The sequence below is a fragment of the Pomacea canaliculata genome, linkage group LG3 (genome assembly GCF_003073045.1).
Source record: "Pomacea canaliculata isolate SZHN2017 linkage group LG3, ASM307304v1, whole genome shotgun sequence".
NCBI classification, from domain to species: domain Eukaryota; kingdom Metazoa; phylum Mollusca; class Gastropoda; order Architaenioglossa; family Ampullariidae; genus Pomacea; species Pomacea canaliculata.
In genome coordinates, this window is record NC_037592.1 from 12954512 (window position 1) to 12979356 (window position 24845).

General features: G+C 41.0%; 1 protein-coding gene and 1 long non-coding RNA gene across 3 annotated transcripts; both read right to left on the minus strand.

The window, feature by feature from the left end:
* Positions 1-9: 9 nt before the first annotated feature.
* On the minus strand, positions 10-20334 carry LOC112560561 (atrial natriuretic peptide receptor 1-like). 2 transcript variants are annotated; one of them, XM_025232480.1, is made up of 24 exons: positions 19811-20334; positions 13163-13272; positions 12374-12508; positions 11911-12123; positions 11686-11792; positions 11354-11569; positions 11007-11145; positions 10398-10534; positions 9735-9831; positions 7967-8075; positions 6993-7089; positions 6587-6746; positions 6226-6302; positions 5709-5813; positions 5429-5500; positions 4910-5072; positions 4333-4479; positions 3749-3926; positions 3353-3493; positions 2981-3173; positions 2528-2690; positions 2066-2176; positions 1128-1794; positions 10-738 (listed from the first exon to the last, which is right to left on the minus strand). In XM_025232480.1, the coding sequence occupies exons 1-23, from the start codon at positions 20125-20127 to the stop codon at positions 1313-1315; spliced, it is 3669 nt and encodes a 1222-aa protein (XP_025088265.1). In that variant the 5' UTR covers positions 20128-20334; the 3' UTR covers positions 10-738; positions 1128-1312. The 2 variants fall into 2 exon arrangements, with proteins under 2 accessions (XP_025088265.1, XP_025088267.1); XM_025232482.1 differs by lacking the exon at positions 19811-20334 and adding an exon at positions 15051-15902.
* A 2814-nt stretch (positions 20335-23148) lies between these two features.
* LOC112560244 lies at positions 23149-24136 on the minus strand. Its single transcript, XR_003098498.1, has 2 exons — positions 24083-24136; positions 23149-23756 (listed from the first exon to the last, which is right to left on the minus strand). It is a non-coding gene; the product is annotated as an uncharacterized LOC112560244 (long non-coding RNA).
* Positions 24137-24845: the final 709 nt, after the last annotated feature.

A 24845-nucleotide genomic window follows, 5' to 3' on the forward strand; every position in this document is an offset into this window, starting at 1 on the left:
TGTGCTTCCCGATTATACACGAGCAACACTTTGCAATGCAAACCTTCAACTTTATTCGAAGATGAATTCATAACTATTCATAAAAATGTTCTGAGATGCAAAATACCATTAACACTGGACTGTACAAGTGACCTACTGTACAGTGATATAAATAAATTTGTCGCACGGCTACTTGTAAAAATATTTTAACAACTGTGTGACATCTCATTTTGTAAAACACTGAACATCAAATGCAAATTCTAACAAACAATATTTACTAACCAAACAACTTGCCACAGATGCATCACGACATACAATCCTGATTACTAAGATCAATACAACATAATTAAAACTTCTCCCCCTAAAAAAAAAACTTAATCACCCTGCCAACCCAAGCTGTCTGTGGACTACATCACCACCAATGTGTCACTGACACACAGCAGTGTGTCACAAAGGTGTCGAGTCCAAGGCTCTGGTCATCCGGGAAGAGATCTGCTCTTTGAGCAAAGACACGTCCAGCTTGGGTGAGGCCGGCCTGGAATTGTTGGGTGAGTTCCGGTGCTCGTGTTGACCTGCTTGGGCTCCACGTGCAGGTACGCCATGACACTGGCACGCCGAGCCTGGGCGTCCGAGTTGGAGCGCTTGAGGTCACGCTCCAGACGCCTCATGCCCTCCGTGATCGGGTTCAAGGATGTTGGCTGTCATCTCCAGCATCGAGACGGTCGACTCGTTGCGGGCACCGATGTTGACAGTGTTGTTCTGTACGAGACAACACTGACCAGGTTAGATATAATAAACAAGCCACGCAGAATAATCGTATATCAGCAACACATCCATTCTTAATGGAAAAGAAAGGAAAGAGAAAGAGTGAAGGATTGATAACAAAAGGATGCGCTTTTGATGCTGTTAATGTTAAAAGCTGAAATCAGTAACTGTAACAAACAAAATTACTGGTACATAACAGAAGTTTCGAACAAAGGAAATTTTGGCGGTGATTAGCCTACAAAACCTTAAGAGGATCTGACATTGGGAATGATTACCTCAACTAAATCCCGCAATCATTTATTCCAGTATGTTTCTGACACTATACTTTGGATCATAAATTCCCCTGAACACCATATAAATCTACTAATAATGTAGTTTCCTACCTCTGCCTTAGGGTTCACGAACAGGTGTTCCAGTGGGTTTACATCCTTAATTCTTCTCTCTGCCTCCTCCAGCTGCTTCTTCTGCAGCATCGTCCTCAAGGTGCGCCCAGCGCTGTTCACTCGCTTCTCTTCGCCCGCTGTGCTGTGATGCAGCATGTCCAGGATGTGCTGCACGGAGTCCCTGGTCAGCTCCGACAGGCGCGGTCCGTGTGTGTGTAAGGTTCTGACTGAACCCTCGACGTGGGCTCGAAGTTCTTTCTCAACAACTTCACATCCACATCCTGGAGTTCGCTGGCATCGTCCTGACTGGACGTCACGGAACTGGTTCGGACAGGTTGTGAGACCTCGCCCACGGAGGAATTGCACGGATGGCTGCCTCCACCAGGGAAACCGTGACGTTGTTTGGCGTGAGAGTCCGTTTCCGACTGAACGGCAACTGTACTGGGAAAGACGGATGGCTGGCCTCCTGGCAGCTTGGTGTCGGAGCTCCCATGATGGTAGTCAGTGGCGTCCGGCACGTGCTTGTGGTAGTCGTCGCGGCCCCAACAGAAGTAGGTGGACAAAGTGCCTTTACCCTTCACGCTGATTTCGCCGCGCGGGACGATGTGGTAACCATGGTAATTGATGAGCTTGTCGCGAGCTTGAGACGACAGGTGAATCTTCATGGCTAATGACGAAAAAAACACGCTCTGAACTACTACTACTAAAACTAAAAAAAAAAACTAAAAAACTAATAAAACCACTACTACTACTAATAATAATAATAACAACAACAATAAAAATAATTTTACCGCCTTTCCCTTGCGCTAGACGAACTTAAATCGCTTTATACACAAAAGAGACAAGATAAGAAATAGGTGCCACAAAAAACCTGGTCCCGAAAAAGGTGAGGTCTCCAACACATTTCGCTTTACAAAGATGAAGGAGAGGAGTCTTACCTACTCCCGTCGACTCCATTCTGGAAGCAGTGTTGACAGCATCACCAAAAAGGCAGTAACGGGGCATCGCCAGACCTACAACCCCCGCTACCACTGCGCCAGTGTGGATCCCTGTGACAAGAACCACAATTTGACACACAGAACACATTTCTTCAACCCTTGTCTCTTGTTTGCAACCCCATCTTTCCCAAACCAGGATGAACATTGGCTTTATTATTACTATGCTGTTTTAAAATAGTTTGGGTGAACAGTGTCAATCAGGAATGGCGTGTTTTCATGGAAGTAAATGTTTGTGTCAAATGCTAGAAACTTAATAAAATCTTAGTTTTCTTCTCCTACTTGCGTTTTTCACTTTTCAATAATATATACTTAATTCTTTTCAGAATAGGTAGCTTTTTGTAATGAGCTACAGACAGCAAGAAGGTTGGTTAAAATGCCAGGTCATACTACCCAAATGTTTACCTATTCTGATCATCAGTTGCCGTTCGGGAAGGTGAGGGATACGAAAGGTGCCGATGGAAGCCAAGATGTCCATGGAGCAGTCTGCGATCTCTTTGATGTGCCGCTCCCCGTTCCGCTTGGGCAGACCGCTGGCCAGCATGTAGGCATCTCCGATCGTCTCCACCTGAGACCACCAAGACACAAGTATGGACATCGGACATCGGACATAGTGTCATTGGACACTAACAATATTCTCGGCCAATTTTTATTATTACCACGTGATGTCATACAGTACATGGAATGTGATGTTCAGTTGGTGTATGGTCAAAAGAACCGACAATTCTGAGATTCTGCAGGAGTATGAGCAAGTCGAATGTCTCAATTGCTGAATAAGAAAAACGAAATGCTGACAAGAGTCTGCTTTCTAAAGTAACGAAGAGTTAATATAAACAATGACAGACTGTCCTGTCCTACCTTGTACACATCATAGGCGGTGATGATGTCATCGAAAAGTGTGTAGAGGCTGTTGAGCAGATTCACCACCTCTATAGGTGTGCTGTCAGCACAGATCTTAGTGAAGCCCACGATGTCCGAGAAATAAATCGTGACTTCGTCAAAGAGTTCTGCTTTCACCGGCTTCCCGCTCTTGAGGTCCTCTGCCACCGACCTGCAACACCATCGTAGCTCATTACAACTTGTTCCTGCGGTTGGAGGATGGAGGCTTTGGCTCATCTTTATTAAATGTTAACATATAAACTTTGCATGCATCGTGTTAAATTCGCAATGGAAATGCTAGAACGGACCAGAAGATCATAAAATAATGGATAGCCTGGGGTAGTCACTCACTGGGGTAGCATGCGGTACAAGAGATTTTCTGTCTTTCGTTTCTCGGCATCCAGCTCGGAGGTCCGCTCTGCCACCAGTTCCTCCAAATGGTTGGCATATTTCTCCAGCATGGCTACCATGTTGTCGATAACTGTCATGTGTCTGCGACAAAAACAAAAATGGGATGATTTATGGTGACAAGCTAATTTTGTCATAAAAATGTTCAGGCAGTTTATTTACTCTGTCATGGGGGTCTATTTTCCCCTTTCTCTTTTGTTTTTTCATCACCACAAAGTAGCAAAGATTCCCACCCTGCACCTAATCCATCATTTTTTCCGTTTCTCGCGCCTACCTGGTGGAGGGATTTAACAACTGTGCACAGGTGCTGGTACATGAAAGAATCGTTGTCGTACTTACTTGGATGGATTGAGTTTGTTGAGGGTCTTGAGCACCCGAGCAGGTGTTGGGCGCATCGCCGGATCCTCCGCCCAACAGTCGCTTATCAAAGATGTCAGCTCTGAGTCATGGCGGATGTCACGTGCCAGGGTGGGACGAAACGGGGTGGGATTGGGGTTCTTCACCTTTTGGATGATCTCTGGAAATGATCCGTTTGGGTGATGAAAATCAAAGAAAGGCTTTTCAGCACTGAGGAACTTGGAGTGATTGATTGATTAATTAATTGATCCATAATCCATTCGTAACACTGGCATTAAAACATTCTTCAGTTTTTTCATTCTTCAGTCGCGATATCTTACCAAAGCTATCATCAAAAGGATAAAATTTTAAAATGTTTAGTATTTTGGAATGATTTTTCCATCCCTTAAAGACATGCTCGAAATGTACAAATAATTTCCAAATTTTCTTTAGGAAAGAAATCATTTGTCAGCGCCTTGTCTTCAGTTTTTGTATCCTGCTGTCACTCGATGTCCCTTACACACCTGTTCACGACATGCACGTGCAACACTTAACATCTTCACCGCCAGGTATATCACACTACCCACCTGCAGAAGACATGAATGAATAATCTGAGTACGGCCCGGATCGTGTAAAAACCTCCTTCAAAATGATGCCCAAGGCATAGATGTCAGCTTTTTGTAAGTCCACCCCGGTCTCACCCTTCAGGACCTCGGGTGCAGTCCAAAGCTCCTCTGTAACACGCAATACACAGCAGCTACAGACCAGGAGAACGGGTGGGTTGGTTTCAAATTTTAATTATTTTTACAGTAATGTAGGCGGGAAACATATCAAAAGAGATCAAATGTCAGCATCTACTTTCTTCATTTTTTCTCTCACTCACCCACTCACGCACACACATAGCTACTGTCTCAAAGCATGGCGTTTCCCAAGTTTTCTCGAGGCGTATCCCAACTGTCTGTGTGGAGGAGATTTTTCACCTGTCATCTTAGAATGTCGAAAACAAAAAAAAATAATCACGCTCCATAGCAACGTGCAATAACCAAACAAAACAAGCACCACCCAACCTCCTGCCCACCCACTAATTTATAAGACAGGCGTGGAAGGGGAACAATTGTCTAGTAGAGTCAATTTACTATATTTACTCCACAAGACCATACTTACTGTCCCAGTTATCCTCAGCAGATACAGAGCCCTTGTCGTAGGCACGAAGTTTGGGCAGACCGAAGTCTGTCAGCTTACATGTCCAGCGGCTGTCCACAACGCAGTTCGAGGACTTGAGGTTGCCATGGTAATTGATGTGTGTTTTGTGTAAATACTCCAGCCCCTGCACAATGAATGGTCATTAGTGATTTGTAAAGGAGTAGACAGTCATAATCGCTTCAACATTTATTGGATATCTAAATAAAAACAGCGACTGGACATTGTTAAATATTAGCTACTGTTTATCTCTAGAGGTTTGTAGATAAAGGTCAAAGGGTATCTTCTGTGTCAACGGGGTTTTTCAAGACTGCATCAAAGGTCTGTCTTTTGCTTGTTTTCTTGTTCTGTTGTCATGTGAATCAACAATATCTTTAATGAAAGTGTGAATTTCGAAATAGTAAAGTGTTTGAAATAAAAATGGAATTTACTCATTTTCTCGTGAGGGCGACTGACAATTTCAGGAAAAAAGAAATCGCTTACCTTTGCAACATCTTGACACAAAGCAAATTTGAATAACTGGTCCAGTTTGATGTTGGTATTCCAGATAACATCCTGTGAAAGAAACAAATCTTTAACAAATATTTAACTGATCGACAAATTGAGAGATATATACTTCTAATCTTGTTTTGCTGTTAATACAATGTGTTTTATTGTAAACTCATCATATTCGAAAGTAGACAAACGCTAAGGTAAGACTACCTGAAACGTGAATTTATATAGGAATATATGAAAATTTAGTTGAAAATCACTCTTCTCTTACCTGCAGGCTTCCTTTAGCACAGTATTCCCACAGCAACAAAATTCGACTGGGGTCTACACAAGCGCCAACGAAGGCTGTGACATTCTGGTGCTTGAGTTCCATTAGCTGCGAGTGACAACAATTAAGACAATAAATTATACAATATTTAAACATAAATAGGTCTGTAGACTCTATATTTATGTTATGTTTCATGTTGCATTGTTGTTGTTTCCTTGTCTGATTTCTGTATCTGTACAAAGCACAGATTTTTTTCCCATTGCCGAGAAGATGTTCAAATTAGAATGTCTGAATGCAGAGTGCTCTACAGAAGATAAGTCCGAGGCGAGAAGCTGTACACCTTCATTTCTTCTTTCCTTCCTCTCACTGCCGATATTTCTTTCTTTAATAAAAGTCTTTCGTGGCACCTTAATAACTTTGAGTATTGGTACAGGATGACTGCTAGGAAAGGAACCCTTACACGAACCCTGTTTTTGTTATTTATTTGTTTGGATTTGGTTGGTTTTTTTCCTTTGCTCACCCTGTTAAACTGCTCCAACATGTCCTTTGTCAATCCTACGCTTGATCTGTTCATTCTTTTCACAGACACCAAACTTCCTGGTGACAAAAATCAAGTCTCGAGCCTTTAAGATATTTGAAAATAAACTGAAAGCCAGGCTGGGAAAAAAAGACTAAAAGTCACCATAAAGTACCTAATCTACAATAAAATATGAAACACTATTCAAATTATAAAAATAATAATATCACAGAGTAGATCATCGGCTGAATATTTAAAGATAAGGCTAAAAAGAATTGGACACAACAGCTTTTTTTTCTACAAGGCCCAAGACAGAACTCAACATTCAGTATGAGCGAACAAAGACCGAGATTTTTCTTCTCACCTCTAAGGTATGCCACGGACCCGAACATGGTGGCGCCACCTTCCAGCAGGTGGTGAGAGCGAGGTGAGTCACTGGAGCCTGTCAGGTTGATATCACTGTTGGATTTCTGTAGTTTCTTTGACCCCGTCTGTTTTCTGCGACCCAGGTTCCGAAAGCTGGACTGTCGACAACAGAAAGAAATGTTGCACCTGGACAGCAGCATCTTCAAGGAAATAATATTTCACATACTTACAGATCTTTTGAGCAGCTTCACAAACACAAGCTGAAGGAGGACTAGAGAGCATGCGTGGATGTAGTGCAACGATTATCTGCGATGATATTATAGAGCATACTGTCATACAGTTAGATATCTTCATGACAAAGGATAGTCTAACAAGAAAGAAGTTGTTCAGGGTGTGCTACTCACCCTCACACTTCCACACAGAAAGGCTGTGACAAAGTCGATTTCTTCAAACTTCACTTGCCAGATTAGACTTTTCATTTTCTTTCGTCGCCGACATCGTCTGAAAACGTCCGATGATAAGAAATCCGTTTACTAGTGCATGCAATAACACAACTGCATTCACAAGCACTGTTCTTTCTTTCTTTCTAAATATTTTCTTTCTTTTGAATATCTCTTTTTCTTTCTCTCTCTCCGCACCTACACACGTCTTTCTGTTACATATTACTAATTATTCTTGTTTCCAATGCTCATTTTTATGTTTCTGATGTTCATTATTCCTGTGTTTCTAATATTTATTATTTCTGTTTTAATGTTTATTATTATTTTGTTTCTAAAGTTCATTATTACTGTGTTCTATTCATTATTCCTGAACATGTTTGTTTTTATTTTCATTATTTCCGTGTTTCTAGTTATTACCCTTTTTTTCAAAAATCATTATTTATTAGTTAGATATATAAATATGAAAATGGAAATAATTTGCATGCGGACAAATCGCTGCTGTAACTTGTACTCTTTTACATTTCTGTCAATACTCGCAGGACTTTCAAACCTTTGAAACTACTGTGTAGTACATGTGTGACACATATAAGCTTACTGGCTGTGGAAAAAGAATTGTTGTCGTCGGTCGTAAAAATGTCAACCAACCAGAGTATAATTAACTCATCCCGATGAGACCTGAGGGTAGCCTCTGAGCTTCTACTGACTCATCCTAGCTGTAGTCTCTCAAATCGCTCGCATTTTTAATTTGAATGCTACTAAGGATTTTAGAAAAGCGATTTAAAGATTTACTTCTATCATTGTCGGTCTTTGAGAGCATCTAGTTTCGAGTTTTCTAGTTTTATTTTTTCGCTCCTAACTGCTTGTTTAGGCAGTAGTGCTAGTAGTGCTAGTAGTGTTAGTAGTGCTACTGATGTCGAGGCAAGTGGACACCTGCACACCTGAGCAACACCTGTACAGCGATTGCGATTGCCAGCACGACGGAGGATCCTGCAGCAGCGCCGATGATGGAGTCCGTGTACGATTCGTCTGCTGGCTTTTCCACCGGTTCTGAAAGAGAGACAAGCTTCACTCTTGCAGCCACGAGTTGGTCAAGTTGAAATATTTATATTAAAAAAACATGTCATGTCTTGTGTGTGAACGCTGTTGTTAAGAAAGTCGACGGTGTCAGGTGTGAAGGAGACAGAAACGACTGAGGAGTTATTGAGTAAAGAAAGAAGAGAAAACAGAAGAGACAAAAAAGGCCTTCTATCTATCCCTCTAACAACACAACTTGGAAAGAAAAATTCATGTTTAGAACGGTCTATCTCTAAACAGGAAATATATCAAAATTGTTTCTCTTTCAATATTCGCTCCTGTTTTTTACCTTAAAATAATTTCATACGCCTTTTTCTTAATCACATTATATATTTTTTTATTACGACTAAAATATTACATTTGATATTTTGTACTCGGTGTGTTACCATTACCCATCAGCACAATACAGTTCTACATTGTTATACACAACTTTTCATATTTAATGTCTCACTCTAACGTTCACTACCGTGGTCTTCTTTCATCTGTGGCTAAGTGGGTAAATGTGTTTAGTGTCATTATGTTATTGCTTTCTGTTGTTTTAGTGTCCTTTCTTCATTATATTTGGTCATCGCAGAGAGCCCGACCTGATTTGATTGTGATGCTGCGAGATATGAGCGCTCAATACTACTATTACTACTGATACAGTTTGATTATCATATTTCAGATTTCCACAAAGTTTTTTAAGTAGTAGCAAAGTTTTTTTTTAATATAGTGCAAATATTTACTTTAAAAATGTTATAACATGGTTCCTTTAAATAGGATTTCCCTTTGCAAATATTGGGGACCAATGCGTTTATTCGATGTTGATCTTCTCCACATAGGTATCAGCATCTTTACTAGTCATGAAATGAGGCATGCCAACACTGGGGTCAACTGGAACGATTGATTATAATGTGTTAAGTGATCAATGTGAGTTTCCCTCCATCGACAGAGACAGAGAGCACACGTACAATATCTCCGAACTGACAGACACACATATAGATACAACTACACCTACACCGCTGTTCAACATGCCAGAATGTTTATTAGTAAACAAACAAACAAAATGTGAGCACAAACACATTTTTGCATGTTAGTCAGAAGAGGGACTTGCACCAAGTGACCGTAGACTCAAAAGTAAACTTAAATGTACAAACAACCAGTTTATGGAATGTCCGGCCTGCGCTTCATTAAGAAGCCCGAGAAAAGAGATGATTTATTATTTGTCATCAAGAAACGTTTGAATTGCGCAGACTTCCAATCACTGTAATGAGAAGAAATCACTGCGATGTCAACACTATGGATTAACAATGGAGGATTTAGAGAATGTTAGTCAATCATGGGTAGTAATAGATACTCCAATAAAAAGATCAAAGCACAAAAAGCCGCTTCTCTTCAGTTTGAGACTTTTACTGTATTAGAAAGCCGTGTCCCTCCCCCACCACACACACACAAATAAATACACATAGAAAGATAAAGATTGGGGAGAAAGAGGAAGAAATGAGGAACTGAGAAAAACTGATAACAAGACACAGACGTACATTTCTCACACATGGGTATCGTATTATCAAAACAGAGACAGACTACAGTGAGTGGTCGGAAAGCTTCATCATGCCTGCAGGAAGAGCAGTATCAACAGTGATGCTTGGTTACCTTTCTTGCACAGCTCCCCCTCAAATCCACAGTCAGGGGTGTCTGGAGGCGCTTGACTATCTCCTTCTCGACCATCAGGCCACCGGATGTTCGTCACCTACCAACGGAACGATAAAGTTAACGGGACCTCCACAGCCTCTGCTTGAAGACTTGCCGCCAACCACGATTCCAAATTTCTGCGACCCGAAGCTGAGACTTTTGCTGTTGTTTTAATATCTCCTATCAAACTACCATTGACCACAGATTTCAGGACAGTGGTACCTGAAGGTCTAGATTACATAGGTCTTTTACATCATGTCTGCTCCCAAATCGAGGATAACCCTCACCCTTGACTTTCTTTCCATACACGCTTGTAAAGTCATTTCTCGTTTTTAGTTTAGCATTTCAACTTACATATTATTCCATCTTTTAACTTTATGTCGTTATTACTTTTTGCATATTTTTATACATTGGTGTTTGCCAAACTTGTATGGATTGGTAATTATGGTAATTGGTAATTGGATGTTGATTTTCGTTTAGCAGCTTCCATTTATTTTCTATTGTTTTTGCGTCTAACTTTCTATCTACCTCATTTGAATTTACAATCGTTAAGTAATAAAATAACTCTGGACAAACGCTCTTAAAGAGGAAACAGTGTATGGGTGTACACCAAGTGATGCTCACCCGCGCCATGTAGCCGCCGTCAACGGTGTTGTCGATCTTGACAAACTCCTTGAATCGACCGTCTGCTTGCATGTCCAGCAGCCACATGTTAAACAACCGATCACAGTCCATGTCCAGCGCCAGCAAGCCGGTCACGCCTGCAAAAAGGCAAACAAACAAACACATGTATCCTGTCAAACTAATAAACAGACCCTGTGTTGCCATTGGTATGTATAGCTAAAATATAAAACTACTCGTTTTATAAGCCAGGGTTAATCACTTTAACTTTATTTCTTCCATGGTCATCTGTTTCATTGCTTTTACCGAATTAAAGAATGAATGGAGTGAGAAGTCAAACTAAACTGTTCTGAAATGTCAAAAGTCACCCAACCCACAACTTTCCGTTTAGTTATGTATAAGAAAATGTTCGTCTCACATTAAGACTTTCACTGAGCTTATGCTAGTTGCTCGTCAAACCAATCCGAATGGTTCACATCATCGTAGTCATGCCGAAGAATTTCACCTACTTTGTGCACACTACCATAATGTTTTTCTTTGAAATTTTTCTCCGTTTGTCTACTTACTGGCTTGAACCTTTCGCTGTTTCCAGCATAGCAATCCTTTGCTTACCTTTGGTTGAGGCAGCTTGCGCCCTCTGGAAGATGTAAGAACCGTTTCTGGGGTCGACGTCTGCTGCCATGGTTTGGTTGACCAGGATTGCCCACAGCAGCGTGGCATCGTACAGGAACGGAGCGTAGGCGTCCAGGGTCTGGCACCACAGCGTGTGAACACCATCAGTATGCATACAAATGATCGTTTATCTGTCTGTCTGTCTGTCTGTCTGTCTGTCTGTCTGTCTGTCTGTCTGTCTGTCTGTCTGAGCTACATTCTCTTTTCCTGTTTGTGCGCTGTCTCTCTATTCCTATGTGTATGGGAGGGGCGAGATGGGGACGAAGTCAGGATAAATGTGAACTCACGTTATTTCCTGTCGGAAGTTCCCAGCGAGAGTAGTTCAGATCCTCTGCCCGAGACACTAAGGTCTCAAACTTATTGTACACTTCCTCTTCCGCCGGCGCCATCATCACGTAGATGACAGATTCAAACGCTGCACGTGCATCGTCATCAAATGTGTCATTTCTGTGCCACACCTTGTCTGACAGTACATCCTCCTGTAGTTCTTTCCGCGTGTACACCTGTTGGAGAACAACAACATGTACACAGGTAACACATCAGATGCCAAAGCACCGATTATACAGCGATGAATTAACAGAAACACACACTTGTTGTACAGGTTAAAAATAGCGCTTACGTCACTGTTGATGCAGATGAAGGCGAAGTCTCCGGAGGTCATGTTGAGTTGATGTGCCACCAACATGTATTTCCTCATGGACAGCCACGGCACGGACAGAATTATCACTAAAACATACATTAACACCAACACTTACAATGATCATCACGGAGAAATAAATCAGCAAATCAAGAGCATCATTATAAAATAAAAAGAAATTACAATACTCTCTGTGCGGCAGCTCACCTCGTGCATACTTGCGCACTTGCATGAAGATGTCCTGCACCTCGCTGTCCGACTTGTCGATGTTGACGCCGTGGGCGGACGTGATGGTGTTGTTGCGCTCGCGCAGGTAGGCGACGATGGCGCTGTGCACGGTGCGGTACGTGCTGTCTTCGTCGAAGATCATCGCAAAGCGGTCCCAGCGAAACAGAATCTTGACATACATCATGGTCTTGGCTGTGAAGAGAACATCCCATCTCTCATTAAACCCTCTTTGCCATTTCGCGAACCCTTCTCTATCAGCAGACGTTCCAAACTCTTTGTTTCAATATCATCGGCAATCTCCAATGTATAGCATCTTTGTCTTTGTCATTCCAAAACCTCTAAAATCAGATTCTCTTATTTTTTTAATCTAAAGCTTATGTGTGTATGTGTGTCATGACTGCAAGTTATTGTTGCTTTGTTTAATTTTGGGTATATTACTCACAAAACTGATTTAGAGGTCCCAGAACTCTGACGAGGGTTGAGTAGATGTGTCTGTACTTCAGCTCATGGTCGTTGGACACCCACCCAAAGACTGGAATGTTCCAGTGTGACGCCAGCATTGCCACCCCGCTCATTCCTAAGAAAAGAAACACAATGGCAATGGCAATGGCAGAATATGTATCACGTGGAACACTGTGTGAGTAATCAGAACTATTTTTCTGGCAGAATATGTATCACGTGGAACACTGTGTGAGTAATCAGAACTATTTTTCTGGCAGAATATGTATCACGTGGAACACTGTGTGAGTAATCAGAACTATTTTTCTGGCAGAATATGTATCACGTGGAACACTGTGTGAGTAATCAGAACTATTTTTCTGGCAGAATATGTATCACGTGGAACACTGTGTGAGTAATCAGAACTATTTTTCGATTTCGGAAACCAAGATTCGACCTGTCATACCTTTATACCTTCTGTACCATAATTATGTTCATCTAACTTTCATGGTTTCTACTTTTTTAAAATAAAAAAAATCTACTTTCAACCAAAGTAAATGTCTCTGTATCACGTATTCGGAAAAGACAATGCGTCAATAAACTTGACAGGACCGTTAGTCATTGATCTCTGCTGACAGTCATTAGCTTTTCACTGAACGCAGAAACCAATAGAAAAATGAGTAATAAATGTATTACATAAAATGTTATAAATAGATGTGAACTAAACACAGTTCACATCAGTTGGTGTAAGTAGTGACCTTTTGGTCTATCAACAAAGGCAGGACAGTTGTACCTGGCGAACATGGCGGGCCGAGGAAGAGGTCGGGGTCAAAGTCGCTCCGAGCGTCGACGGCGGCTGTGATGGCGGCCTTGGGCTCGCACTTAGAGTCGTACCACTTGACACTGGACACACACAGATGACAAGCAAATGATAAATTGTTTTTTCGAGTTTGCGCAAATATACAGGAAATTGAGATCCTCCTCATCATTTTCATCTTTTTCTTTCCTTCTTCTAAGTATGTCCAAGTGTAAAGGCATTGAAAAAGTCTTAATCTCGTGAACTTTAAAATTCTTCATCAAAGTCACTCAACCGTTATTGGTCGCGTGGCAAGCATTCCAAAACTCCAGAAGGTTGCATAAAATAATTCGTTTCAAAAATATTATATTACAAAAAATGGTATTACCCAAATAATAAAAACGAGGGATTTTTTAAACAGTTCAGCATATTTTAAAAAATGCATTACAATAAAATGACACAGCTTGTGAAGTGTAATCTCACGAAACTTAACGTAGACCAAACATAACAAAATAAAGACCTACAAGTCACTATAATGATAAGACCTGACATCTATATTTGTTGCGACTTGTGACTTTGATTTGAAGACTTGAAATAATTTGCTATACGAAAACAAGACATTCACCAGGGCAGAAAGGCCAAACAGTTCTTTCCGGCAAAAAGGTCGGTTAATGAGGTATGAAAACCTGATAGCGATTCATTGTCTCTTGTGGCCATGAGAGAAGTAATCGAAGAAAAACCGTTTCCGGCGATCACTCAGTGAGAAATGTGCCTCCAGCATGGAGACCTAGTTATTAGCAGAATAGTCCACAATCAGTCAGCTGGACAAACAGGTGAGTCGACGGCAATACGATGTTTGCTCATCGTTATTAAGTCCCTCCGACAGACTAATTATACACCCGAGGATTTCTGTGTCAGTGAGCACATGTAGATTCGCGTGTGTTCGTGCATGTTCTCATGCATAAGTGTGTGTGAGTGTGTGAGTGTGTGAGTGTGTGAGTGATGCTTGAAGTACATTAAACTAGAACATGTCTGTTTTTGATTATTACTTTCTCCGTTTGAAGTTGTTAGTTGTGGCTCCATATGAAACAACACTACGTAGAAGAAAGTTTGTCATATGTATACTACTCTGACCATACTTAAACCAACATCGTAACATGAGATGGGAGATGGGTTGCTATGAGAGAGAGAGATGATGGAGAAAGACAAGGGGGAAGACAAGACAAGAAGCTAGGCTTTCTCAAGTCTTTTTAAAATTTGTATTAATCATTACAGACTAGAAAACTCGACATATCATCCGCTTTATGAATGTTATGGATCATCGAGGATATCACTAGTATTTAAAACTTTAAAAACCACCTACGTCAAGAATACCTCAACTACCTGATGGTCTCCTCCTTTTCGGACCTTCTCTGACAATTTCATCTCCATCCCCCCATTTCACTCATAAACTTTAATTTTAATTTGCCACTCTTCTTTCTTATCTATGCAACTAACTCGTGGCTACAAATAATTTATAAATGTTTATTCTACACTCTAACAACATAATAGAGATTGGTAACCCAGCATTTCTGGCGTGTTCATTCAACCGTCGAATGGACTGAATGTGTCAGCAATGTAAGGAGTGGAGGATGAGTAGCGCAGTCTCTATTTATCCCAGTCTAGTTCGAAACCAGGGGATGATATTAATGAAAAGTTTGTCCTTAACTACTATTAATAATAGTATTGTAGACAAGAACAGAAAATTTTCTTCCTTTCTTTCTTTCTCTCTCTCTCTCTCTCTTTTCTTTCTTTCCAAAAACCGCGTTTTTATATATATGTCCTGCATTTGAAAGTAAAGTTGTGGAAAGGGGAGTGTGGTCCACTAAGACAAGGCAGGACTTACCGCAGCTTACTGCCCCTCAGATGCTGGGCCTCGATGGCGCGCAAGGCCAGCTTGAGGGCGCTGACGCTCGTGCCGGCGCTGAAGCCACCGTGCATCTCCTTCGGCGCCAGCCACGCGATTCGGAACTCTTTCCTGGTGATGACAGTGGCGGCACAAGACGACAGAAGTACAGACGAGAAAACCACGGCTGAGACAGGTGATATTACTGCCACCATTTCCAATGGTGCAGGGTCAAGATGGCGACCACGACTTCTCCACAAATCTTCACAAGATTCTGCGTCCGGTGTCCAGGCCGCACATCACCCCCTTACAATTCTTTTTTTTTTCAGATCCTGTAAAACTTGATTTTAAATGTCCTCCACTGTCGTTATTTATAGATGAAAGTTTTTCATTTAAGTTTGGTGGGGGAGGTTTCTTGGCTTATTCTTTTGTAATTCTGGTTTTCCCGAGTTCAGAGAAAGGAAAAAAAAAGACCAAAGCTCACATTGAGGTTCCTTTCCTGAAGTTCCGAGAAATATCAGATCGCTGTAAATTATACAACCTCCTGGTGGTTGGGGGGATGATGGCTGTATTCACCAACGACACACACACACGCGGCTCGTAAGGGAAGCACAGACTGAGTGCACAGCTCCTGTTGTCGACAGCCGTGGTGGCGGTGGCGGCGGCAGGAGCTGAGGATGTGTGACAAGACAATCCATCATTCCTAACTCGGAACATCGCCACGAGACATACGTCAGTACAGGAACGCTTTGTCTCGGCCCATGTAGACACACTGACAGTCGTACACGGGCAGAGCACGAGCATCATGCTGTCACCAAGGCATTTCTGTGTGTCAGCGACATGTCCCCCTCCCTGGCGACTTGAATGTTCTTTGGGTGTGTGTTATGTTTGTGTGTATGCAAAAGTCTATATACATTTCTTAACAGCCACAGTTTACTGTATTGTCGTGGATTTAGGTATTATTTAGTATGTATAATGGCTACTTTATTTCTTTATTATTATTTATGATAGCAAATTTACTAATATCATGTGTTAAAGGGAAATTTATTAGTTATGTCTAAAATCCTCCTCATCATCATCATCATCATCATCATCACTGAGTGGTTAATTTTAAAAAATCAGATTGGATCACTAATATCGTAGTCATCTGCAAAATATTGTTCTTCTTTATCAGCTAGTTTCGGTGCAGTTTCTAATGAGCATTTAAATATTTGTCTACGTATTCGTGCATCCTGTATTCAAGATAACAGACAAGCAACAAGGGGAGATATGTCTTAAAAGAAGCCTCAGATGGCAAGTGGTAAATAAATTGCTTAGCAGAGGAGTAAGAGACAAGACTCATTGTTTATTTATTTAAATGACTTTGTGCTTTTTGTTTCTTTGTTTAAATGCGTTTTCACTTGAAACCCCAAAAAACAATAGATTTTTAAAAGTAAGGGTAAGGACAGTTATGCAAATACAATTGTTTCAAATGCCATGAGAAGATGACCAAATTGTGTGAATGGCTATATCGAAAAGCAGACCCTTGAGGTGAGATTACCCGCATCTGTGCCACTGACAAACTTTTTGCAAGCCCTCATCGGAAGCTAAGATATTATTCTGAATTATGATGAACTGAAAACAATATATGTCTGCAATTAAAGATGTGTTTCTTTGTATTTATATTCCTTTCACGGAAGCGTACACATAAACATCTGAAGATTGTGTCCCCCTGCCGCCACAACCGTCTAAGCATGACACTAGGAAGCAGTGTAAGGAGTGTCACGTGACTTGTTGCAGGTGTCAAGACAACAAGCTTCTGGCTGACACATCTCACGCAGAGGAATTCAAAAAGCAACACGTCGCCAACGAAGCTTAACGATACGACAAGAACCGATACACCATGTCGAACAAAGGAGATGTATCGTAGGCTGTATCGGTGGACACCTAGGACACAACGCTCCTAATTGTGTTCCACTTCACAATAACTAATCTTATCGACGAGGTGTATATTTTATCTTCTCGTTATCATATCAAAATATTTCAGCATTTTCTGTAAAACTCATCTCACTCACTCACGTATCGTCAGTTACAAGCACTGCAGTATAGATATGTATCGGCACACAAGCGACACATTGACAATACGATTATAAGATTATTGAGTTATCTCTTGAAACTTTTGTCTTTTTATGTCTTTCAGACAAATGAAGAACTATGCAAATATTTTTCTTCATTATCATAGAATTTCCCAGGGGTAATCAGGGGCGTTAGAAGATCACACAATCATGAATTTATTTCATTTCTACCTATCTCTTCTATTGAATTGTTATTTATTGTGACAACCATAATGTGATATGACATTGCCACGTCTGTAAGCAAATTTTTTTAATATCTTGAAGTAGTAAAAGTCTCCGATGTTTAATAAAGCCCGCTGCATTCTGTATAATAATATACGGCGATAAAGTCCCTCCCTGTAATGTTGACTTTGCAGAAAGAAAACTCTTTTAAAAGCTATAACCACCTCTTATTTACTAATTACATCCTGGATATTTTATGACATTTGTTTAGTTTTTTCCTGAGGCGGAATTCTTTATCCCAGATGACGGCCTCTGGCTTCTATTTTTTCTTATTTTTTTAAGACCATCCCTAGGGGAAAATATATGGCAAACTCCCCGCAAGGGAAGACAGAGTATTTCTTTTCTGTCAAGTCGCATGGGTGATTAGTAAGCATGTTAATGAGAAAGATTTTTTTTAAAAAAAGATGGTGATTTCGATATTCGATCGATGTATCTAACGAAAGAAATAGAGTAATTCCATCAGACTTCAAGAAACATTATCCGAACATTTATTAAAATTAGAATTTTTTTTCGGGATATACTTAAGTTTGTGATGTAAATAGCTTGTGGTTCATGTGTAAACAGTTTCTGTTTTTCTTATAAACAGCTTAAATTTGCATCAGTCTAATTGACTGATACTCTTAGCAACTTATCTAAATCTTTTGTAGCCCCCATCACTAGTCTGTCTCCAAGATAAGATTTTTAAATTAAAAAAAAATTACGTTACTGTTTTAATTCCTGGCTGTTAAGCAATGTGCTTCTCAAGTAAGCTTTGTTCACATTTGCTAATTGTATGCAAGAAAAGTGTCATTTAAGCCACTTGATGTGTGTGTACCTGAGAAGGCCGCTCTTCAGAGAAAGTGAAATGTTGGCACACCTGGCCACATAACACACAGGTGATATATGTTCAGATAATAATGGACCCCGCGGCATGGAAGCCGTTATTCTGCTCCACACTCGCCATGTCAGTCACACAACAAATTTTGGACAAACTGAGGTTTGTCATGGTATTTCCGGTATGTGTGCGCATGGCTTGTGAATGTCATCCTCCCATTTTCCTCCATTTCCTTCCTCTCTCCTTCTCTCCTCCCTTCTCTCTCTCTCTGCTGTTACTAGTGGTGGAACAGTGTGTTTTGAGAGAAAATAATTTGTGTATGTATAAAAAATAAAGAAAGAGTAAGAGACTAAAATGACAAAGAAAGAACGTATGCGTGAGTGTGTGAGTGAGAGAGAGATAGCGTGTGTGTAAGGGAGAGTTTGTGTGAATGTGTGTGAGTTTGTGTCTGTGTGTGTAGTTGTGCGTCTTTGTGTGTGTGAGAGAGTGTATTTATGTGTGTGAGAGAGTGTGTTTGTTTGTGAGAGTGTGTGTAAATATATATAATATATATAGTGTGAGTGAGTGTGTGATAGAGAGTGTGTTTGTGTGTGTGCATGCTTTGTGTGTGAGAGAGTGTTTGTGTGTGTGTATATATATATATGAGTCCGCGCGCGTACGTACCTAGTGCCAAACAATCTTCACTAAAAGTACACAAGTTCATTAAGTGTACCTCTATAAGGTATTTATTTTGTAGGAAATAAAACCCTTCCTTTTTCGGGATTGTCGTACATTTCGAAATAACATCAAGGATGTCAGCCTCAATTCTGTTTTTTATTGCAACAAACCAGTTTCTGAAGCTTCTGTGTGCGAGTAGAGGAAAAACACTAAAACAAATAAATTAGACTGTGTGTAAACAAAGAGCATCAGTGAACTGATTGAACTTGAAGTTTCCAGTCTTCTATTTACAGCAACCCTTCTATCAATTTTATTTGTCTCAGCGAATACTCCGAAATGCATGTGGGTCCCTGATTAGATGCAGTTTGTTCTTATTTCTTCGTTTGCTTTTGTTGTGTCATTAGAATGTTGCTGACTCATTGATAGCAATTCTTAGAACTGCAACAAGAACTGTACCATGGACACTTCAAGAAAGCTTTCATGAAATATATTGAAAGTTATTCACAAATAAAATTCACACATTGTCTGCTACTCTAATAAGGTTGTTTACAACCGCCCATCAAAGACTAGTGCTTTTCACGCTGTATAAGTGTGAAGTATATATTTAGAAATATGTCGGTTATATCATTGTTGTTACGCTGAGTCAGCACTGAGGTTACATAGCACGAGAGAGGTGGGGTTAGGGGGAGAAAACATCTTCTGGAAGCAAGATTTGAACCCACAACCCCGACTGTCTATGCGTAAGGTGTTTGAACCATCCAAGTTATCGTCATGGCGTCTCAACATGTGTCTGACGAAAAGAAATGTACCGCTGGAAACTGCAGCTCTTGACATATTAGGAAATTTGCGAACTGCTCTGGAATAGAGGAAGGATGTGGAAGGGAGCTAGAGAGAGAGATAACCTACCTGTCCCCTGTCACGAGAAATGACGTCAGAAGCCGCGCGTGACTCACCTGATGGTGTGGTTCTGCAGAAAGCGCGACTGCGCATCGTGGAGCGCAAACTTGAGGGCCATGACGCTTGACCTGGCACTGAACTTGTCCGCGTGCGCCGGGGCCAGCCAGGCTATCCGCAGGTTCTTCCGCCTTTCTGACCATGACGTCACTTCCCTTCTAGCGCGAGGCGCCTCTTGGGACCTCACTTTCGCGCCCAGGGTGAAGAGCAGTCCGCGATCTGCGGAACTCAGCAGCAGGCCATCCACAACCCCGAGTTCCATCATCCAGACTCCCATGAGAATTATTCTGACTGTAATCATGGTCTCACTAGTCATTACTTTTAGTAATGTCGATGTAAGTGAAGAGAAAACACAAACTTACAGCCACCTAGTTCAATGATGTCATAAACTGAAGTATTTTTCTGTCGTTAGAGATGAAAAATGGAAGGATGTTTTTTTTCTTTTATTCTGCCTGTCGAGGTGTGGGTTTTAAATGCAGAATGGGCTCCTCTCGTCAGTTCCCGGCATTTAAAGTTGTCTTCTTTACCAATTATTATGTCAGCAATGTTTCTGTATGACAGGAATTACAAACTCTCGGAAATCTCCCGCTCATCAAACGAAGCAATTTTTTTTCTTTAACGAAGAAAAAAATCAGGTATGTTCACCAAATTTCTTCCTGTCTCTGATTGCCTCCAAAAGTAGGATAGAGTCCTTTCAGTTAGTCTCTGCCATTCGAGTTCTGTTTCTTGACGATATGCGTTTTCGATTACACACATTGCACATCCCTAGCAATCCTCCGCGTTCATGAGTGAAAGTGCCTTTGGTCCGGATGCTTCTTGTGGTTCCTTGGTTATTGCAGCTGCTTCACTCGTTATGGAGACAGCGGAACACAAACCCTAGAGCAAGAGATCCTTTTGAAATGATCGGATGAGCAGCCAACTCTCCTCACCTTCAGTCTTATCAAAGAGTCTTCAGAGCATGGACAGGTATTTTAACTTAACGATTCGCCCACACAGGTGAGTGTTTGACCTAGGTAGGGCGTTTCGACAGACGCAAAACATCGTTGTCGCTAACACAAAACTGTAATATGTGGTCCACACCTTGAAATTTGACATCCCATTATTCCTTTACCTTGCAATAAAAAACTGGACATGCCTTCTGTGGAAAAGAAATAATTTGCTCTACTGCAAAGTTGTCTCTTATTTTCTTTCACTTTTTGGGTTAAAGGATGTCACTAGTCCTACAAAACTTGCCATGTCGGATTGTTTCAGTTTGAAAAAACAAATCAGCAAACAGGATGAAGGAAATTTCTGACAGTCAAAGTTTCAAAAAGGGTGAAATAAATATATTATTTGCTTCAAGTTTTACCAATTTCGTGATGACACCAGCCGCATGATGAAAACATTCCAACCATAAGTTTCGTGAAGACAAGATCCCACTGAAGGTGTTATAAATCGAAGAGGACACGTCCACCTTTCACCAAACTATGTTGAGAACGAGGAGTCTTTGTGTAAAGTTTCAAAGGTGACACGAAGATGTTGAGTTCAGTGAAACAAAAAACCCCAAGAACATCAGAGAAAACTGATCATTAAACAGAAACAGCGAACTCGCACTGACTCCAGGCTACTCGAGACACCGCGAAGACTTGAGGTCAGATGATGGTCACGAAACAGGTCACATCGTTACATCCAAACATGTGGAAGGTTTCCTTCAAGTAACACTCTCGACCAAAACCATGTTTGTGCGCTTAAAAAGTTCGCAGGAATAAAAATAAGGTCCCACAGTATCGCACTTATACACCTTGTCTTCCTCCGCCGCCGTCCTCGACACCGAGTGTCGCTCACCACGAGGTGGGGACCAAACGAAGCGTAGCCGCACCACTACAAAGGAACTGTTTTGACAGGATATGATGAACTACGAACATCTGGTGCTGTACTGATGCTGACATCCCCTGGTACCAGCCATCCCAATGTCTTATTGGTGTTTTCAACTCTGTTTGAAACAGCTTGTGTTGTTGCCGCAACAGTGAAATCGAGAAGTGAATGTCCTCATTGTTAAAACACCTGTCCTCCTAAAATTACCGCGGAAAGAGGGATACCACGGAAAAAAAGAAAAGTGATTGGATTCTTACATCATCATTCGTAGTTTTACTCTTTCAGTACGTTTACAGTTCAGTGTTTCTTGTTCCTTAATAACGGAAATAAATATGGGTTGTCGATTAAGAATAACTGAATGAATTTTCAAGAGTTGGTAATCATCCCATTAGTTTTCCTAAAGAAACCCCACTAACATAAACAATCTTTTTGTCCTGGAAAAATAATAAAAAAATAAAGTACCAATATTATTTATTCGTAAAATTATATCATGCCTCCTCACAAAGTCGAAGTCATACTGCAGTCACACTGTACAAAACAAAATGTCATCGGTGTCCTTGCGTTTGAATTCACGCCGCTGTGTCTTTCTCTTGTCAAGGTGGATGACAAGGTGCGACCCGCATGAAAGATCTAATAGAAGAGACATTTTTAAGTGTACTTCATGACTTGATTAGAGATTCAGGGAAATTCCTGCTGTCAACAAAACTATAACGTCAAGGTAATCCGGGGACTTTATGGTGGTCGGGGAGTAATGTGTTCAAGATCCCATTTATCTTGGGACCATGATTTTTATAACTTGGTGTTGACTATCTAATGTTATTCACTGCCTTATCCCCTCCTCCCCACAACTCACAAACCTCTAAAAAAAATCAGCTACCCGTTCAACAGCGGGGTCAGCTGGGGCAAGCACATTGCGTCACACGGGTGTCATACCGGGAGGTGGTCGCGCCTTCGGGTTTGGATATCCTTGCTGTAATTTATTGGCTATCCACTCCCACAAAAGTTTCAAACACAGAACATACAAATTTACATGCAAAAGTTATCTACAGAATGACGAATGGGAAGATGAAGCCAGTAGTCGCGCCCAGCTTTCTCAATCAAGTTGAAAAACTTCAAGAAAGGCCGCAAATTTTCTGTCTCCATCACAGTTGTCATTGTAGGACGGACCACTTGGCGTTACTCTGTCTTTACAGTCGAGCTGGAAGTTGCGAGGACCTGACATCGGATACCGGACAACATCGATCAACAGCAAAGTTCCGATATCTCTGAATGTTTTTCTCCCGAATATTCCTAGGTATCAATAAACAAACATATCGCGGAAACTGTTGACTTTGACTCGCCAGTGTGTGTTGTTTATCCTACCTCTTGTGCCAGTTCCGGTTTCTATGCCAACTTAGCTTAGTGTTAAGTCTCCACAGTTAAAAAAAATATTTGCAAATACTTGCATCAAACAGACCAGATATCGATTCATCATGCATATGACTCTGTTTCATTCTTTAATATGTAACAAATTTCAAAAGATAAAAATTTCCTGGATGTCTCCAGCTTCACCATAAAGATTACGTTCGGTAAGCAAACAACTTTTGTCTTTGATCTCATTTTTCATGTCTTTGTCGTTGTTATCACCTGTCTTCTTCTTCACCCACCCCACCTCTTATTCTTAACACTCCCAGGGCTGCTTTCCCAATGATTCTTAATTCTTCACCAATTTACATCCACTCTTCAAAACTCGTATACTTCGCATCCTCACTTTGCTTCTCCCAGAATGTGTCATCGCTCCGATGCGCATTCCGAAAGTTTGTAATAAAGGTTGCTGGGGAGGGCAGGGCAGGGAGGTCGGAAGGAAACGGATATTCCTCTTTAGGACAAGGGCAGGCAACTAATGCATTCATCAGATCTGCCTGCCCGAAGGAGGAGGCCAGAGGAGGTGATTATCGTGTGACGGCGCGATTAGCAGTTGCTCGTTTTCTGGGAAATCCGCTTCTCTCTCTCGCCATCCCGGCATTCGTTATGCTGTAGCCAGCTTGTCTTCTGCGTCTAACGGTCATATTCATCTTGCACTGAAACAGCCTCCAGGCTTCTGAGATAAAGCTGTCAAAGGAGATAATAGAAATCATCATCATCACCATAATCATCATCATCATCGTCGTCGTCGTCGTCGTCATCATCATCATCATCATCATCATCAACATCATCATCATCATCTGTTAACCAACAAAGATGTAGCAATCAAGCAAACAGATGAAACAAAAGGAAATAAATTCATCAACGATAATCATGGTCGTCGTCATCATCATCATCGTCGTCGTCTTCTGTCTCTCTCCCTCTTTCTTCCAAGACTTGCCTTACTAACCAAGCACTTTTGCGGCTTACAATTATCACAATGAAAATGTTTTTTCGCTCCATTTTTTACTCACATGCACACGCAGGTACAGACTCCTCAACACACGCACACGTCCTCGATTGTTATGAACACTGTACAGGATGTGAGCTCTTCACAGGGAAGTTGGACGACAAGGAATGCAGGCCTCGTCGTTGAGACCCATTTACACGATGCAAGCCTGTGTACAGTACAGATCACCACCATGCGCCTTCATAGAACTATCTGGTTGCAGTTTATTAAACAAGTTATCAGATCAGACAACAGATGTGTATATGAAACTCTGCCTTGTCTCAGCTGCATCCCACATATAACTCAAGACATATAAAAATATATTTTTTAAAACACCTCTGGGATTATTTTTTTTTCCTCAAGCTACATCAATAACGACTTCATCAACTTTACCTTCGCTTAATCGATTTTCTCATGTCAGTGCATCTCACCCACACTGCTACCATCGCAATCTTCTTCATCCTAGTCGGGAAAAGCATCATTGCCGTATTTGTTCATTTACCCGAAGTCTTTTTTGTTGGTTTCATTTTGTCATCTTCACACGAGATGACTGCTATGTGCGACTCCTTGAATACTTTTATACAAGATATCTTTATTGTCTATAGTCACAAGAGACAGAAATTTTTCTTCTTCGTTATAAATCAGAGAATACCTTAAATCCACAATTTGAGACCATTTTACAGGATCGTCTGCCTATAAGTTGACTATTTAACACAAACGCTATATTTAAAAAAAATGACCGAGTTGTGTTGGCGTGTAGGCTGTCATACAACATTTATTTTAAAATA